Raw genomic sequence first — 18,261 nt, forward strand, 5'->3', positions numbered from 1 at the left:
GGAACAAAGATTTATACCTACCACATACATATATTTACGTATATACTTACATACGTATATCGAATATTAAAATATTTTCTTATTTTTCCCTCTTGCCACCTCACCTCTCTCTCTCTCTCTCATTTATGACCGCATCAAGATATCTCTTCTTTTCATCGTTGCCATCGTTTCGAAATAATTAATAAAGATACTGATTATTATCATAAAAACAGAGTCGGGCATATTTATTATCCTTCATAATGATAAAATCATTTGGTTGATTTAATTAATACTTTGATTTTATTTCGTCATTCTATACTTGCTTTCTCTCTTTCTCTCTCTCTCTCTCTCTCTCTCTCTCTCTCTCACTTTCTTTTTCTCTTTTATATTTTGTATATATTTATTTATTTATTTATTTATTTATTTGTTAAATCTAAAATTTAAAATACTAAAGAAACTAATATTAAAAATAAAAAAAATACAATTTTACCCGCTTGAATTTATCCTACAAATATATGATGAATAGATATATCTGTTCATCATGGACGAAGATCGATAGGTACAGAGAAAAATTTTTTATCGTTCTGTTGGAAAAAAAGAATGAACGAAGATCAAACGATTTTCTTTAAACAAAAAAAAAAAAAAAAAAAAACCCACTTCGTTACTCACGATACATTCGATTTCGATATTATATTTCGAGCTTGTCGATGAAAAGTTTTTTTTAAACGTATTATTAATATTGTTCGCAATGCAAAGAAAGATTCGAATTAAATCTTGCGATCGTACATGCGATGCCTATCTCTTTTTTCTTTTATTTCTTCTTTTTTTTCTTTTTTTTAATTTCTCTTTAGTTTCTTATTTGTTCCTCCCGTTTCTTTTAAATTCAAATTATATTATTTTTATTTTAAAATATCTACGAATTTAGTTGCTCCCTTTCAAGTCTACCCAACATGAGTATTATTTGTTATCATTCATTTCAATCAAATGCACACACACGTACACATTATACATATAAATAATTATCTCGTTGCTTTTCTCTCTCTCTCTCTCTCTCTCTCTCTCTCTCTCTCTCTCTCTCTCTCACTCTTTCTCTCTCTCTTTCTCACTTTCTCACTTTCTCACTTTCACTTCGACTTCGTGTGTATTTTTGTATTACAACATATTCGAGAACATAACGACAATCGTCGATAAACTCGATCTTTGACTATCGATCGCACATTGGCCAATTAACGTGAAAGAATACGTTCAATTCAACCGATATCGCGAATATAAGAAATATTGCGTACATTACGAGACAAACGGCGCCAACCTTTTTGTTCAGCTTAAAATTATAAAAAGCTGTGATCGAGTAGAAGCATATAACGCAAATGATTATAGATAGAACACTATAACAGAGAGCACCGGATACGATTTCGACATCTTTGCCCGACATTAAAGTTTTTATCAGCCATGGTAGACCCAAACACAGAAGAATATCAAGAGTATTAGCACCCAACGTATTGCTCATAGCCATGTCACCGTTACCTTGAAAGTATAAAAAAGAAAAAAAAGATTAAAATGAAGAAGATAGAACGATTACCGAACGATTGATAATCCGATTGTTAATATTTATTATGATTTGTCAAACAAGATGATCATGCGAGTGAGATAAAAGTAAAAAAAGAAGTAAGATATAAAGTTAATAACGGGCAAAAAAGAAGAAGAAAAAAAAAAAGAAAATTTAATCGTTCTTGTTACTTACCTTGTCTGGAAAGAATAACGATCGAGACAAGTTCGGGCATGTTACCACCAGCCGATAGAAACGTTATTCCCATAACGGAATCAGGGATTCCCATGGTGTCTCCGACGACTGTCATCATCCAAGATACCATGTAAGATGACACTACGATCCACATGGTACAAATGAAAAAAGTTAAAAGATACCACGAACGAAATCTTTTGTATCTGGTATCTGGTACGGTGACAAATAGTAAGATCTTTAAAGGCCAGGTAAAGTAAAACCATAACTTCATTACCAAATTACACTTTGGTAAAACGAATGGCGTATCTGAAAGAAGAGAAATATTGGAAATATTGGAAATATTGAAAGGAAACGGACAAGGAGATGACAAAACTTTTTTCGACAAAGTTTGAAAGAGCTACAATTAAATATTATCGTCCAAAACTTTACCGGGTTCGACATAATCGACCAATTCCTCTTTATTCTCCGGTAGTTCTTCGAAATTCTTATTGGTCGACTTAATTTCGGCCATTTTCGTGATACTCTTTTTCCTATACTCGGCAATTAGTTCACCGTGAACGTATGGCTTGTACATACCGTGCACCATAGGATCGGTCGTCGGCTTCGAAGTCACTAACAATAAGAAAATTAATTATGCCACGAGGAATTTTCTTATTTTCCGCCATGTTTCCGACAATAGATAGACGAAAATAAATTCAATAATAATAATAATAATAATAATAATAATAATAATAATAATAATAATAATAATAATAATAACATTAATAATAATAATATTAATAATAATAATATTAATAATAAATAATAATAATAGTAAATAATAATAATAATGAAAAAGAACAAAAGAGAAAGAGAGAGAGATAAAATCAATACAAGTGTGAAACTCACCACTTTCTTCCGAAAACTCGGTACCGTTCCAACAAAGATGTTTGATCTTCTTATACCAACGTGTGATCCCTTCGCCGCAGAACAGAAGGACCAAATAACCAACGAACAATATCATGAAGATCGTTGCTTCGTACCAGGTGATCAGGCCGTCCCACATAACCAATACCAACGAACCAACGGATATCACGTAGATTATGCAATCGCGCGACAGTATTTGCCATTCTAGCTGTATACCCTGTTAAATATTTGCAAAAAAAAACTTAATTGTGGGATTCTGATAATACACATACAAACATATATATATATAAATATATATATGCATATATATATGTTATGTATATGTATATGTATATGTACATACATGTGACTTGTAAAAAAGAAATCGATAAGGATCACAAGCAATTTAAAATCGAGTTCTTTGAGGTGCGATCGATCCGACCGACGTGATTTTCGTAGAGCATTATCGTCGATAATAATTGAAAAAGAAAACAAAAACAAAATCAAAGAACAAAAAAAGAAAAGAAAAAAAAAGAAAAAATAACAAAAAAAAAAAAAAACAAAAGATATATACTGTATTTCGTGCCACGATGATAAAAAATTATATGCGCTTTGCATGTCCCTCACGAATGTCACGCCGCGTGTCAGCGAAAATGATCGTTTTGAGACGGAGAAAGAAATAAAAAATTAGTAATAACAAAGAAAGAAAGAAAGAGAAAAAGAAGAAAACAAATAACAATAACAACAAAATGAAAAGAAGAAAAAAATCGCTTCCCGGTTTTTGAATAATATTACCTATCGCCGCGCTACTCCTCCTCGTCGTCCTATCTTGTTAGAGATATAACGTTCGGATCGTTAGACGTTAAAGTCACGAATTCGTTTCGTCGGATTTATTATCATGAAAATGTCTCGGAGCAATAATAATAACGTAACATGCACGATGTCGACCATTGTCGTCTCGTGGTCGCGTCGATGATTATCTTAGCACGGCTCTCTTCTAACACGTAGTTGTGAGAGATATGATAAAATAAGATTTACCTACGATAATTGAATATCGATTATCCACTAGCGCCGTTTAAACTTTATCGACACCACATTCTTTCGAATCCGTTCGTATGCAATAAAGAAAGATTTTGACTAAAATAGAAAGAATTTGAATATTTCTAATCCCATGTCCTCTCTCTCTCTCTCTCTCTCTCTTTCTCTCTCTCTTTTTTCTTTCTATTAACTAATCCGAATTTTATTTTCTTTTTTCTCTCTCTTTTTATTTCTTATATTAACATATAAATCGTATAAATTGTACAACATATGTACATATATCGTCATCGTCATTTTAAAAATTACACAGTCAACAAGGAAGGAGGTATGTATCTATGAGTATATGTATTTACGTATCTTTGCTTAATTACAACTAGTTTGATGGTTCTAATCATAAAGATGCGCAGCTATATTAGATTTCTCTTCCTTTTTTCTTTTTTCTTTTTTTTTTTCTGTAATGAATCGATTATTGAAATTTTAAATAATACTCGCGCTTGACATCAACGACGCAATGTTTTCAGCAAAATTATTTTTTCTTCGAGATATTGTCAGATCGATTAAATTTTGAATTCGATTAGATGGCGATACGACGACGAAGAAGCAGATACTTATTTTATTAATAATACTATATTCCATCTCATGAAGAGATATTGAATTCATTTATCGAAAATATTGACCGTTGAAGGACAATACGATACGTGCATTTCTCGATATCTCAAATAATTGAAATTTTATCAATTTATTTTTTTCTTTAGTTTCTAATCGTGAATAATAAAGAAAGAAGAAGCAAAAAAGAATTAATTACGAATACGAATTAATATCGTACAATTTTATCCGTGAAAGTTATGTCATAAAATCTGGCTGAAAATTGAATGGAAATATATATATATATATATATATATATATATATATATATATATATATATATATATATAATCGATAATGCACACAATATATTTTATTAGATTATATGCGAATATAATTATATAACTTTTGTATATGTACATTTATATGTACGTATATACTCGAATATATAGATATCATATACATCAATAATGTTAAGTATATATTATATACTTTAGTTACCAGCATTACCTCTTATCTTAATACACTAGAAAAGCGATGCTAATTAGATGATAAATAGAGGTCAACTATTTAAAAAACACATTCTAAAATGCATTTTTTTTAATATTTTAAGATTATAATAAAGGTCCTTTACTGTCATATAAAATAAAGCATGTACATGACCTTCAAAGATTTCAATGCGAAGAGAAAGAGAAAAAGAGAAAAAAGAGAAAGAAAAAATAAAGCTCCACATATAAAAGAAATAATCTGAAGTACACAGTAACGATTTTTTATGATAAATAATTATTAATATTATTTTAATATTAATTTATTATATATTATTTATATAATAAATAATTATTATGATAAATAATTATTCATAAGATTTTCACCGATTTATGATTATTCTAAATTACGCATAAAAAATCCCCCATTTATCGTTATAAATCTTTAAACGGGAAAATCCTATCATAGCTTTTATTTTCTGTCGTTGAACGAACATGAAAAATCGATCATCTCATCGTATACATATTGATCGAAGGATAATAATCGCAGTATATAATGAGCAAACAGAATCGAAAGAAATGAATAAGGAAGAAGTTAGTCTAACCGGTTTGGAAGTTCAGTCGACTCACAGGATATAATTATTTCGCTAAAATACTATTAATGTTATCTTCTTATTATGTAGCCTTGTTGGATAGAGATAAATCGAATTGACCATGACAAAAACAAAAACAAAAACAAAAAGAAAAATATACGCATACGCATACATACAAAAGATGAAAAAAAAAGAAAGAAACATAAAGAAAATCTAGATTACTACTCACTTTTATAGCTGAAAGTGCTCCGCAGGCTGTAGTAGCAAAAGTATTAAATACCGCACTACCAACTACGGTACCAACTCCAAGGTCAGATTCAGTTAAGAAGGTACCAACGACACTGACGAATAATTCTGGAAAACAGCTGGCGGTAGCAAGAAATGTGGCACCAGCAACATCAGCTGAGATATTCAATCCGGAACAGATGCAATCGAGTGCTGGTAAGAGATAATCGTTGCAGACAAAAGCGGTCAATAAAAAGCAATAAAAGCCAAAGAATGCGTGTAACAGAGCCGCCCCCTGTTCACGTTGTTTTGGCGTAAAGATGTCTTCTGGGAAGTCATTGATCGATCGAGGCGTACAATTCTTCTGACTTTCCTCGATTTTCTTGATCACCATTTCTAAAATGACCAGTAACGTATTTGATGAGTTATAATTCGTAATACGCACATACACACATACACACACACGTGTATATATGTATATATATATACTTCTTGTTATATACAACCGTTTCTTCGGATTAATTCTTATCGACGTCAAGAATACGTAAGTACACATAAGAATGTTTAATAGCAACAAAAGAATGGAATTTGTGGTTTTACATGTTGTTAGTTTAGAGTTAATATTCATTTATCATTATAATAAATTACGTTTTCGTCGAAATAATTTATGTTATTGGTTAATTTGTTTAGTCAGTATATGTTAGTACAATATTACAATATATAAATATCATTATTTCTAAGAAAAAACTCTTCGAGTTTAATATAAAGGTTATTATTATTTTTCTACTACTAATACTTCAATTAATGCGACAATAAAAGTTTTTTTCTTATATTTGAGTTTACTTATTGATTTATTTATATAACTTCTTTCAGTGTAATTATTGTATTATATGTAATTAAAAATAAATGATATCGTGTATTTTTTTTATAATTTGACGTAGATCGTTCAATCGAAAAGAGCTTGTTAATAAAATACGAAGACGATGGAGATACTGATCAAAACGCTAAGCTATTCGCCATTTCTGAATAATGCATTGATACGTTATAATCCTAAACACACACACACACACACACACATGTATAAGCACGGAAAAGTTGTTCGTTAGGATGTTCTAAGTTTGTCCAATTTTTCGTCTTTTGCAATAATAATATTTTTTCCACGTATGTACCGCGTGAAATAATGATTGAAAATCACAAAGATCTGGATATGTGTATTCGGGAAGACGTCTTTTTCTCCGTGTTCTTTTGTTCGCAATATTATTAACTCTTTGTTTTTTTTCTTCTCTTCGAACGTAGTGCGTCGAATGTAAAATTATCCTTACAATTGGGGAAAAGAAAAGAAACGACGCATTTTTTTGAAAATTCGTCTTTGACTTCCTCAAAGGTATTCGCTCAAATGAGATCTTATTAGCGAAGCGAGTAAGTTAAAAAAAGAAAAAAAAAAAGAGAAAAAGAAAATAAGGTATATCCAATGGAGTAAAAATTATCTTCTGATAGGATTTTCCCGTGTGATATATATGTTGCCGTTTGAAGAAACTACAAATTCCAATGAGAACGATAATAAAATGATTGCTCTCTCTTTCTCTTTCTCTCTTGATCGAATTTTTTCACTTATCTAATGGATGATCGATGACTCCCGATCAATATACGTTTACATACATACATACATACATATATACATATATATATTCCTACTTTAATGACATGATACCGAAACTATAATGTGAAATTCCAATGATAATAATGATAGCTTTCGATCAAATTTTTTCACTTATTGGTGAGCGTCCTTCAAATGATGATGACTTTCGATCGATATACATGTGTATCTCCATGTATATCTAACATATATCTACATATATTCCTTACTTTAAATTATATACTTTAAATATGTCGAAAAACTTGAAGAAATATTTAACGATTATTTATTTATTTATTTATTTATTATTATTATTATTATTATTATTATTATTATTATTATATAATATAAATATTTTTTTTCTTTTGTAATGTTTTTCTTTTCAAATGTATCGATGAAAACGAAGTTCACGATCAAGGATCACACTCACCAGCATTATCGTTACGATGCGCTTGCACTAACTGCAAGCACGTGGATAAATAACCGACTAATATGACGGTAGAAAGTACGAAGAATCTCATAACTCTCGTAATAATGTATATAAGTTATAAATCCTTAAGAAACACGTTATCGATCTAATACACACTTAGTTGTCTACTTTTTTAATCTTACACTACGGATGATGACACCGGCATTGAATAATAAGACAACCAAAGCGGCTACCTACGTTAAACTGCTTCTTTTGCAGCGACTCCGGCATTTATGATAGACTTAGCTGATTACGAGTCCCTCTTACCTCCTCCCCCTCACCGCTTCTTTACCAACTTGTACGTGCACAACTTTATCTTCGGTGTGTCATTCGACTGTTGCAAAATAGGATATATATATATATATATATATTGTACAAAAGTATTCGCGTAGATAACTTTGATTATCGATTTTCTCATATGTGTTGGTAGTTATTCAGAGATCGGAATAGATTATTTTATTTATTCAACCCTATCCTAGCCTCTCCATCTTCTAACTTTACATTATTCTATTCCTTCTTCCTCTTCCTCCTCCCCTTCCTCACACCAATCCCTCTTACTTATCTTAATTCTTGATCTTGATATTCATTGGCAATTTCATGATTATTTCGAACCTTGAACTAATTCGACGATCCTCATATTTTAAATATATTTCTCTAATTCTATAATTATGTTTTATGATCTTTACATATAATATATGCGAGGATAAAAAAAAAAAAAAAAAAAAAAAAAAAAAAAAAAAAAAACAAACAAACAAAGAAGAAAGAAACACAATTGTGACTCGTTGAATTTAATCGGTCGATTGAAACTCGGAAATTCCCTCGAAGGAATGTTAAAATTCAGTATCAATAAAATTTACTGGTAATTAATTAAATCCGATAGGAATGATAGATTGTTTTATATTGACGAAGATTGGCAATATATCTACATTTACGTATATATCATTTGTATACGATAACATTGTATAATCGTGTCCTACTGTATTTCAGTAATTAATTTCAACGATACGTATATATATATACCTTAATGTATATACACCTTTGATATTCTCTTAAATTATTATGAAGATCATAGTTTATAATATGGGATATATTGTTATCTCTTTGTGAAAGGAATAGGATTTAATTAGATTAATGTGGTACAAAGAATATTACGATATATACAGTAGCTAAGGTATTTCATTGCGTCATCATGAATTATATTATATAGTTTTTGTATTTTAATCTACTTTTAAATGAGACTATCGGGAAGATATTCAAGGAAGAGAAGAAATATAAGAGAGCAAAAAAATTAATAAACCTAATATAAGATACAGAATTTTTTACATAAAATTATACTCTATATATATATATATATATGCAAGAGCACCGAATATATAAAATGAATATAACAGTAGAGTAGTACAAATATTTAAAAATAAGTATCAATGAAAACAAATATACCTTTGATCACAAATTACGATCTCTACAATTCTTTTTTTCAAAAAAATATAAGAAAAACCAAATAAAAAGAATTCCATAATCTTGTAATATTTATATGTTTATATAAAAAATTTGTGTTTGGAAGAATTTCATAATATCTAACATTTGTGCCTATCTCATTCACATTTAAAATATTTCACGTTTTTTAGACAATATTTTTAGTTATTATAAATAAAGTCTCTTAGATATATATTATAGATACATTCTTTGTATAATTGGTTCAATATTTTGTATCTACTCCATAAAAAAGTAATTAATTCCATTGGCATAGTAGAAAGTGTACTTTGATAAAAGGCATTTTGTATGTATCTCGATATCAAAGAAATCTAACAAAGATTGAATAAAATGAGATACTTGAGGAACAATGATTATTTTCTCTTTATAAAGTATAATTATTTAACTGTTTCCTTTCTGCTTGGTTTATCTTTGCCATACATGGAATCCAAAAATAAACCCATAAATACTATAAATGTACTTATCCATTGTCTAGGTAGGAGACTATTACCAAAAATTAATATAGATCCTAAGACAGTGAAAAATTTTCTAGTAGTAGTTATTATGGAACATGGTAATGGACCAAACTCAGCAACTGTTAAAAATATAAAATACTGTCCAAATGCTCCAGCCAAAGAAAATGTTGAAATATGCCAAATAGTAGATGGATAACGTTGTAAAAATTTAATAAATTCAAACAATTCTCCAGAGATAAGGATTACTATGCCACTAAATACAGCAGACCATTGGTTCATATTGAGCATCATATGGCCAGATTTAGATTTATGTTCTGCTCTCATACGTTCTTGTACTGCGCTTGTTAATCCATCCATCATTAATGATAACAAAAGTAGTAACTCCCCAAACCACGTTTGTCCTTCTGTTTGTTTATTTGCACTTCCATCCTTATATATAAATAAAGCAACTCCAATCACGATTAAAAATATAAAAGCATACTTTCTGATTGGATATACCTGTAAAAAAAAAAAAAATAGAATTTGTTGATTAGATTACTAAAAATAATTTGATTCTAATTTGTTGAATTAAAACAAATTGATCTAATTCACCTTGTTGCCCAATAATACACCGAGTACCATAACAGGTATGGGTTTTCCAGATTTTCCTATCACTTGAGTTGGATAGCTTACAAATTGTAAAGCCATATTACTACAGACCATAGCAAGCAGATACGTTAAAGAAGAAATAGCATAATATAATGTAGGTGTTGTATCTTCGCCCTGTTTCATAACCGTTAATAAAATCATCTTAGCAAACATGTAATTAACCAAACATTGAGTAAAAACGAGAGCAAACATATAAGTAAATTTCTCTTTATTCTTCTCATCACCATATTGACCTCTCGTTATCTTCTCTTGTAGCATGCCAAAATAAAAGTAACATATGAAAATACCGGCAGCACAAATAAGTAGCTTGGAATGTTGACTGTTCGACATCTTACACAATAAATCATCTATCGTCACAGAATATAATTCACTATTTATTATTTTATAGATTTAAACATTAAAATATTATTATAGTCATATCCATGACTTTATTTCTGTCGCAAAATTTTAACTTTTAAGCATGGCACATAAATATACGTGGCATTAAACAATAGGTTATAATCAGTTCACATTGCTACCGATTGCTATCGACTATGTAGAAGTATGTTGGTGAAAAAGACCATGAACGTGTACAGCGCGCTCTACACTAAAATTTTAAGATGCATTCGACAACTATGACGTATTTGAAATTATTTTGATAATAGCGGTAACCTCAAATACAAACCACATTAGATATTACAATTCTACAAGTGGATTTGCAAATATAATTAAATAAAATAAATTCTACATGAAAAATACAATTTTATTTTTCATTTTAATTATACATTATTTTGTTTTGAGGAACATTTCTGAAACATTTTAGAAACTACATATTAAATTAGAATATAGCATTATATCATTTTATATGACAGATACCATAGAGACTTTCTTGACACAGATGTTTGATTAAATTACATATCTTTAAAAGCAAATAGACAACCACATTCGTTTTTTCTTTTTAAATAGAAAGTAACCACAATATCACAAGTTATACGTTTTATAGTATTAAGCATGTCTAACCAACGACATGTCGTGTTATGGATTATATCCTTTTTATTGTTTATAATTATTTGTTTTTCTAATGAAGAAAGTACTCATTGTGGAAGCAAAGCAAATAGACAATCACACTTTACTCAAAATCGACAAGAACAATGTTCGGTGAATGATATTAAAAAGTTGGAGATAAGGGACGATAAAGAAAGACAAAGTATTGAAAAAATGGCAAAAATAAATGGTGGTACATTTTCGATAGGAACAAACAATCCAATTTTTGTAGCGGATGGTGAAGGGCCAAAAAGAGAAGTTGTTCTGGATGATTTCTACATAGATAAATTTGAAGTTAGTAATCAAGATTTCTCTGAGTTTGTGAGTTTAACTGGATATAAAACAGAAGCAGAAAAATTTGGAGATTCTTTCGTTTTTGAAGGTCTTTTAGAAGAAAATGTTAAGAGGGAAATAAAAGAAGCAGTGGCTCAAGCACCATGGTGGCTACCTGTAAAAGGTGCTACATGGCAACATCCTGAGGGACCTAAGTCAAATATAACTTGTAAGTTTATCAAGTCATAAATAAGATATTACAATAAAATTTATTATCCTTCCTTTTTTGTATGTAGAATTTGAAATATTATTTTATAATGTAACATGTATTATTTATGATTAAAATATTAGTAATATATAACATATAAACATTGCATATATGTAACTTACTAATATTCAGTCAGGATGGATCATCCAGTCGTTCATGTTTCTTGGAATGACGCATTCTCATATTGTAGTTGGTTGAATAAAAGATTACCAACGGAGGCAGAATGGGAAGTTGCATGTAGAGGAGGACTATCAGACAGATTATTTCCTTGGGGAAATAAATTAACTCCTAATAAAGAGTTTAGGTATTGAACTATTTTTAGATAAAAAATAATGCATGAGTGGTTATATACATTTAAAAACTTACTTTTTTTTTCTAGAGCAAATATTTGGCAAGGAGAATTTCCACATAATAATACACAAGAAGATGGATACCTTGGTACTGCTCCGATTACCAAATTTTTACCAAATTCATATGGATTGCATAATATAGTTGGTAATGTTTGGGAGTGGACGTCAGATTGGTGGTTCACAAAGCATACAAGTGATCAAACAAAAAATCCTGTGAGTAATAATAATTTAGAGTGAATGAATTTGACTTGTATTTTCATTATTATTAATATGAACTTTTTCTTAATGTTAAATGTTTTAGAAAGGGCCACTGAGTGGTACAGACAGGGTAAAAAAAGGTGGTTCCTACTTATGCCACAAAAGCTATTGTTATCGATACAGATGTGCTGCACGTAGTCAAAATACTCCAGATACATCTGCAGGAAATCTTGGTTTTCGATGCGTTATGTCAGTATAACATGTACACTAATGTTTTTCCAAGAATATTATATTTTCATTAAAAACATCTCATAATGTTCAACATTGCTTTGAAGATAAAGTTCAAAAATACAGTTTCTTTGGAACTAAGTTTTTTCACTGATAGTTGATTTATGTGATTTAAAATAATATTTTATTTTTTGTTAGACATGTCAAAGCAATGAAAAGTGAATTAGAAACAAATTTAAAAAAAAAAAAAAAAATGTAATAAATTAAACTAAAAAAAGCAAATTCAAAAAAATTAAATTAAAAAGGAAAACAAACTCAAAACAACAAAGCTGAAATTTATTTATAGATTTCAGTTAGACATAGAAATTATTCATTCATATTTGAAAATATCCTAATAAATTTGTAGTTTAGAATCAATCATAAATTGATAAGTTTACATTAAAAGTAACACATACAATACATTATATTTGTAGTATTATATTCGATTAAATCTATATTTGAAATTCTATATTGAAAGTTAGTTTTTAAAATAATTGATATTTTTTCAAAGTTAGAATTTATTCATTATGTTTGTATTTTAGTTATATTTCATAAGTCGATATGAAATTAAAAAAGCACACATGTTTACATAAACGCATATATTAATAAAAAATAAAGTATTAGTAAAAAGTAGATTTTAAAATAATTTTTATAATTTTAGTAATCTTTTTGTCAACACTGACAATTATTTATTCAGTTTTTTATATTTGAATTATATTTAATTAAATCTATATTTGAAATTCAAAGAACATATGTTTACATAAATACATATTTTAAATATTAGCACAAAATCAATCAATAAAAAGTTTTTAAAATGATTAATATTCTCCTATTTATTTTTTTTTTCATATCAAATACTAATTCATTAGATATATATTGAAATTATATTTAATTAAATCTATATATCTGTAAAATTCAAAAGACACACACACGTTACATAAATACATATATTAAATATTAAGGCACAAGTAAGAAAAAGTTCTGAGATAATTAATATCCTTTTATTAATTGTTTTATCAAATCAAACATTGATTTTCATTAAATTTATATTTAAATTATATTCAATTAAAAAACTATATACCTGCAATTACATATCGTGATATTATAAATGGCCCTCACACACACACACACACACACACACACACACACACACACACATAAATATACACACGTACGCTGACGGATGACACGTATGTATATGTATGTATATATTTTTCAATGAGCTTTTTATTCTGTGAGAACAAAAAATTTGATCAAGAACATTAATGAACTGACGACATGATGACAAGTCATTATTAAATAACGTATTATTAAATAATCATTTTTTTTTTCTTTCACTTGATGATAACATTTGCAACAGAAAAAGAATATTAATCCCAGAGTAGGCGATTGATTACGCACGTTTTTACTCCAGGCCTCTTTCTAATCAAAACTATATCATTCATTCAAAAGTATGCTACTTACTTACTTAATCTTATATTTAAAAAAAAAAGTAAAAACAATCTCATCAATATAATCACTCCACGATTCTTACTCATTCTGCTCGGATGCAAAAATTCTACATTAAAGCAAAAGCATCATACCTCTTTATTTCATTCATATTTCTCATATTAATCATATCAATTTTTTTAAAATCAACTGTCAAGAATAGTGTTATTATAGTATCAATCATTCATAGCGTTATTATAGTATCAATCAATTTAGCAAATGGTATCAATTAATATAAGCAGTAGTTAGAAAGTTATTTAAGTTCTTTTATTATTTATACAATTTCATTAATATTCTAATGTTTTACCAATGAAAACATTTCACATTGGATATTATAAATAATTTAATATGAATTAAAAGTTATTCCATATACTATATTATAAATATTCTCAACGTTTGTCGAATTTTAATTAATATTTTTGTTCAATAAATATCAGCGAAAATTCCATATTATAAGTATTACACATACACACACACACACATACACACATGCAAACGTTATAGAAATTACAGTGTAGTTTACGCAAAATATTTGTCAGTCATTAAAAAATTTATCAATGAATAAACAAATATGTACAAAATATCAGCCTGGATTTATACTTGTAGCAGTTGGGCACTCGAATGAATTCGGGCATATATGTAATACAAAATAGATCAGATGATTCTGTATTTGAAAACCCTGAGCCAATGTAAATTAATTATTAATTGACATTTTCTGCATAAAAGCTAGTAACTTTATTTCAATTTTTGTGAAATTATGCATATAAAAGAAAAAGTAAATAAAGATACAAAATATTTGTATAATATTTTACATGTAAAGAATATACGATAATAAATTCATTATCTTTAAATTTTATCAAAGTAGAAAATCAAGTATATGGAAGAAAGAGAAAGAGAAAGAGAGAGAGAGAGAGAGAGAGAGAAATATATATAAATATATTAAAAGTTACTTTCATTTTCACAAGAATGTAAAATATACAAAGCAATAATATATTTATATCTGAATTAAAAAAAAAAAAGAGAATGAATTCAAAGACGAGACCTCATTCAAACGTAAATAGAATTATATCATAAAATAAGTAAACAAAAATCGTTTGAACAGGAAATTACACTTGTCAAGAAATGCCTATTTGTTCGTATATTGTTTATTCATATTTTCATTTAATGGCATATAATAATCAAAAAAAAATAAATTAAATTTTTACTTTCTTGATTTAGACAAAATTGTATAATAAAAATTTATTGTCACCATTACTATTGCTCGTCAATACGCCTAAGCAATACGTGCCGATTCAGACTTTTCATTCTTCGACATGATAGATGTTACCCAGAAGAACTTAAATAGTTTACTCACGATCCTTTTATATATATACTTCACAAGATTTCGTTGACTACAGGAACGTACTATGCGACATTGTTTCTTATCTTTATTAATCCTTAACAAGTTGAATGCCACGCCAATTTTAATGGGATTGTCCATAGCGCCACGATGAATTTTCTATTTAGCGATACATATAATGTTGAAATATTATCTGCAATAGAAAAGTTACAGCGTATAAACATGTTTAGCATATTAATTGCGGCGCTGAAGTAGGATTTCGTGCGATCGTCAATTATCTCATAGTGCTTCTTCGCATTGTTGAGTAATAGTGTCACGATTTTATTATTTTCTAGAGTGTTCAACAATCAAGAACCTCTATTATACTTTTATATATTACAAAAATTTTTGTATTTCGTATCTCCTATTTAATTTTTTAGTTAGTCCATAAAGTTATGATTTCAAATGAAGATTCTGCATCAAGCAATTCAACTGACGATATATTTTTACCAAATCCTTTCAAACGACGCCGAGTGTTGTCAGATATTGAGGAAAGTTCCTCGAGCAGTTTGTCTGATATGATAATATCATATTCAGTACGTCGCCGTCGAATTGAATCATATAGTGAAAGCGAGTTTGAAGATGACGGTAATAATGACGAAAATAATACACAAGAATAGGTACGTGATATAAATTGGCATATACCTTCGTCTAATCAACCAAAGATTATATTTTCTAATTCATCGGGAATCAATACACATCATTCTGAAATTTTTGAATTTACTGAACCGTATAGTTTTTATTGTCTTTTTTTTTCGAATGAAATATTTGAAATAATTGCAAACCAAACAAATAAATATGCTGCGAAAATAATATCAGAACAGCGATCACGTTGTCTTGATAGATGGATTGAAACAAATCCGAATGAAATAAAGATTTTTTGGCTTAATTATATGGATGGGATTAGTGCGATTACCTAAAATTCACCTGTATTGGAGTAAAAATGAAGAATATCACCAGACATTCCAGAAATGAAGAATATCACCATACATCAAGTACAGTGATGCCGAGAAATCGATTTGAATTACTTTTACGGTTCATTCATTTTAGTAACAATGAAGAAAACAATCCTATTAATAGATTATCCAAAATTATTTACATTATTGACATATTAAACAGAAGTTTTAAAGAATACTACAATCCAGATGAAATATTATGCGTAGATGAATCATTGATCCCCTTCCAAGGCCGCATAATATTTCGATAATATTTGAAACTGAAACGGTATCGATATGGAATTAAAGTTTTTAAATCATGCTGTGGTGCAGGATATACTTATTCTTTTCAAGTATACTCGGGAAAAGAAAAAAATAGAGATAAAACAGCAGGAACCGTATCGTCCGAGATTGTAATGTCTCTTTGCAAAGATATATTGGGTAAAGGGCATACTGTCTGCACAGACAACTGGTATACGAGTGTTGATCTGGCAGAAAAGTTAATAGCAAAGAATCCACATTTAATGGGTACATTACGGAAAAATCGACGTAGAAATTCAGTAGAAGTAGTATCCAAAAAATTAAAACGTGGAGAACTCATTGCTCGCGAAAATAAATCCGGAATAACAATTTTAAAAAGGAAAAACAAAAGAGACGTATTGATGCTTTGAACGAAACATTCGGCAGAAATGACTACTGTACATAAGAAATTTTATTCGTGTGAAAAACCAAAAATAGTTGTGGAATATAATCTAGGATAATCATCAGTCGATTTATCAGACCAAATAATAGCTTATAATTCACCACTACGCAAAACTTTAAAGTGGTATAGAAAATTAGCAATAGAACTCTTATTGAATACATATATGGTAAATTCAATGGTATTATTCAAACAGATAACAAGAAAAGATATTCAAATTTCCGACTTCAGAATGAAAGTGGCATTGTATTTAACAAAATGTCATGATAATGATGCTGAAGTTTCCATTTCTCCACGTGAAAGCTTGCTGAGAAAATCACGACATGAATTAAAAGCAATGCCGGGAAAAGCTCGAACAGTGCGAAGATCTTGCAAAATTTGTTACCAAAAAAATTCAAAGAAGCTAGGAAGAATAATTGCAAAAAACTGTAGCAAAAAAGTCGTGACATATTGTAAAGATTGTGCTGGTTCACTCTTTCTTTGTTTAGAATGTTTCAATACGACACATCGTAATGTGCGCGCATAATAAAACTATATTACATGTATAAATAAAACTATTTTCAGATGTTTTATACTGCATTCATTTCTTCACACCACTACATCAACGATGATAATAATACAAGATTATAAGTATTGTCATTTGTCTAAATTTTTTATTTTTTTCTTTCAATCTGGGCATGCCGGTCACCGGTGATCCCTGTGGCATTCAACTTGTTAATAAATATCATTTTTCAGTTCATAAACTGATGTGACAATTATATTATCATTTGATATTTTATTCTTTCTTAGTTTATGTGATAAATACATAAATTCTTACATATGTGAGATAGTTAATATAGTGATAGCAATTAAAATAATGCAAAAGAAAACATACATAAAAGACAACAAATCGTCAAGTAAAGAGTGAGAAGACGTTACTGAGTCATAAATTTTAACTTAATTACCAAACAAATGAATTACCAAAACAATGGACCACAAATGCCGAGTAATATAAAAGAACCTATAGACTGTTTTACTTTATATTTTACAAGTGAATTAGTATACAATATAATAAAAGAAAAGACTATGCCAAACAAAAAAATTATGCTAAACGAAAACTATTATGCCTACGAAAAAATAAGAAATAAACAATTATCATATAAATCAAC

At 28.7% G+C, this 18,261-nt stretch overlaps 3 protein-coding genes across 4 annotated transcripts; 1 reads left to right on the top strand and 2 right to left on the bottom strand.

Moving 5' to 3' along the window:
• Nucleotides 1–570: 570 nt before the first annotated feature.
• On the bottom strand, nucleotides 571–7,446 carry LOC124423373 (sodium/potassium/calcium exchanger 4-like). The gene is made up of 5 exons (XM_046961020.1): nucleotides 5,536–7,446; nucleotides 2,609–2,843; nucleotides 2,150–2,332; nucleotides 1,721–2,026; nucleotides 571–1,503 (listed from the first exon to the last, which is right to left on the bottom strand). The coding sequence occupies exons 1-5, from the start codon at nucleotides 6,157–6,159 to the stop codon at nucleotides 1,184–1,186; spliced, it is 1,668 nt and encodes a 555-aa protein (XP_046816976.1). The 5' UTR covers nucleotides 6,160–7,446; the 3' UTR covers nucleotides 571–1,183.
• Nucleotides 7,447–8,069: 623 nt separating this feature from the next.
• Nucleotides 8,070–10,775, bottom strand: LOC124423375 (solute carrier family 35 member B1). 2 transcript variants are annotated; one of them, XM_046961024.1, is made up of 3 exons: nucleotides 10,521–10,775; nucleotides 10,177–10,347; nucleotides 8,070–10,083 (listed from the first exon to the last, which is right to left on the bottom strand). In XM_046961024.1, the coding sequence occupies exons 1-3, from the start codon at nucleotides 10,578–10,580 to the stop codon at nucleotides 9,508–9,510; spliced, it is 807 nt and encodes a 268-aa protein (XP_046816980.1). In that variant the 5' UTR covers nucleotides 10,581–10,775; the 3' UTR covers nucleotides 8,070–9,507. The 2 variants fall into 2 exon arrangements, with proteins under 2 accessions (XP_046816980.1, XP_046816979.1); XM_046961023.1 differs by having other exon boundaries at nucleotides 10,177–10,774.
• A 74-nt stretch (nucleotides 10,776–10,849) lies between these two features.
• LOC124423374 (formylglycine-generating enzyme) lies at nucleotides 10,850–13,046 on the top strand. Its single transcript, XM_046961022.1, has 4 exons — nucleotides 10,850–11,758; nucleotides 11,930–12,101; nucleotides 12,177–12,360; nucleotides 12,449–13,046. Exons 1-4 carry the CDS (start codon nucleotides 11,224–11,226, stop codon nucleotides 12,602–12,604), a joined length of 1,047 nt encoding a protein of 348 aa, XP_046816978.1. The 5' UTR covers nucleotides 10,850–11,223; the 3' UTR covers nucleotides 12,605–13,046.
• Nucleotides 13,047–18,261: the final 5,215 nt, after the last annotated feature.

Source organism: Vespa crabro, chromosome 4 (assembly GCF_910589235.1).
Source record: "Vespa crabro chromosome 4, iyVesCrab1.2, whole genome shotgun sequence".
NCBI classification, from domain to species: domain Eukaryota; kingdom Metazoa; phylum Arthropoda; class Insecta; order Hymenoptera; family Vespidae; genus Vespa; species Vespa crabro.

Excerpts from the sequence above, each read along its gene's own strand:
- LOC124423373 (XM_046961020.1), bottom strand. The coding sequence starts at position 6,159 with ATGAATATTAACTCTAAACTAACAACATGTAAAACCACAAATTCCATT. Across the intron at positions 2,844-5,535 it reads GAGCACTTTCAGCTATAAAA|GGTATACAGCTAGAATGGCA; the intron begins GTGAGTAGTAAT and ends AATATTTAACAG. Across the intron at positions 1,504-1,720 it reads CGTTATTCTTTCCAGACAAG|GTAACGGTGACATGGCTATG; the intron begins GTAAGTAACAAG and ends TATACTTTCAAG.
- LOC124423375 (XM_046961023.1), bottom strand. The coding sequence starts at position 10,563 with ATGTCGAACAGTCAACATTCCAAGCTACTTATTTGTGCTGCCGGTATT. Across the intron at positions 10,084-10,176 it reads GTGTATTATTGGGCAACAAG|GTATATCCAATCAGAAAGTA; the intron begins GTGAATTAGATC and ends TTTTTTTTACAG.
- LOC124423374 (XM_046961022.1), top strand. The coding sequence starts at position 11,224 with ATGTCTAACCAACGACATGTCGTGTTATGGATTATATCCTTTTTATTG. Across the intron at positions 11,759-11,929 it reads ACCTAAGTCAAATATAACTT|TCAGGATGGATCATCCAGTC; the intron begins GTAAGTTTATCA and ends ACTAATATTCAG. Across the intron at positions 12,361-12,448 it reads GTGATCAAACAAAAAATCCT|AAAGGGCCACTGAGTGGTAC; the intron begins GTGAGTAATAAT and ends TAAATGTTTTAG.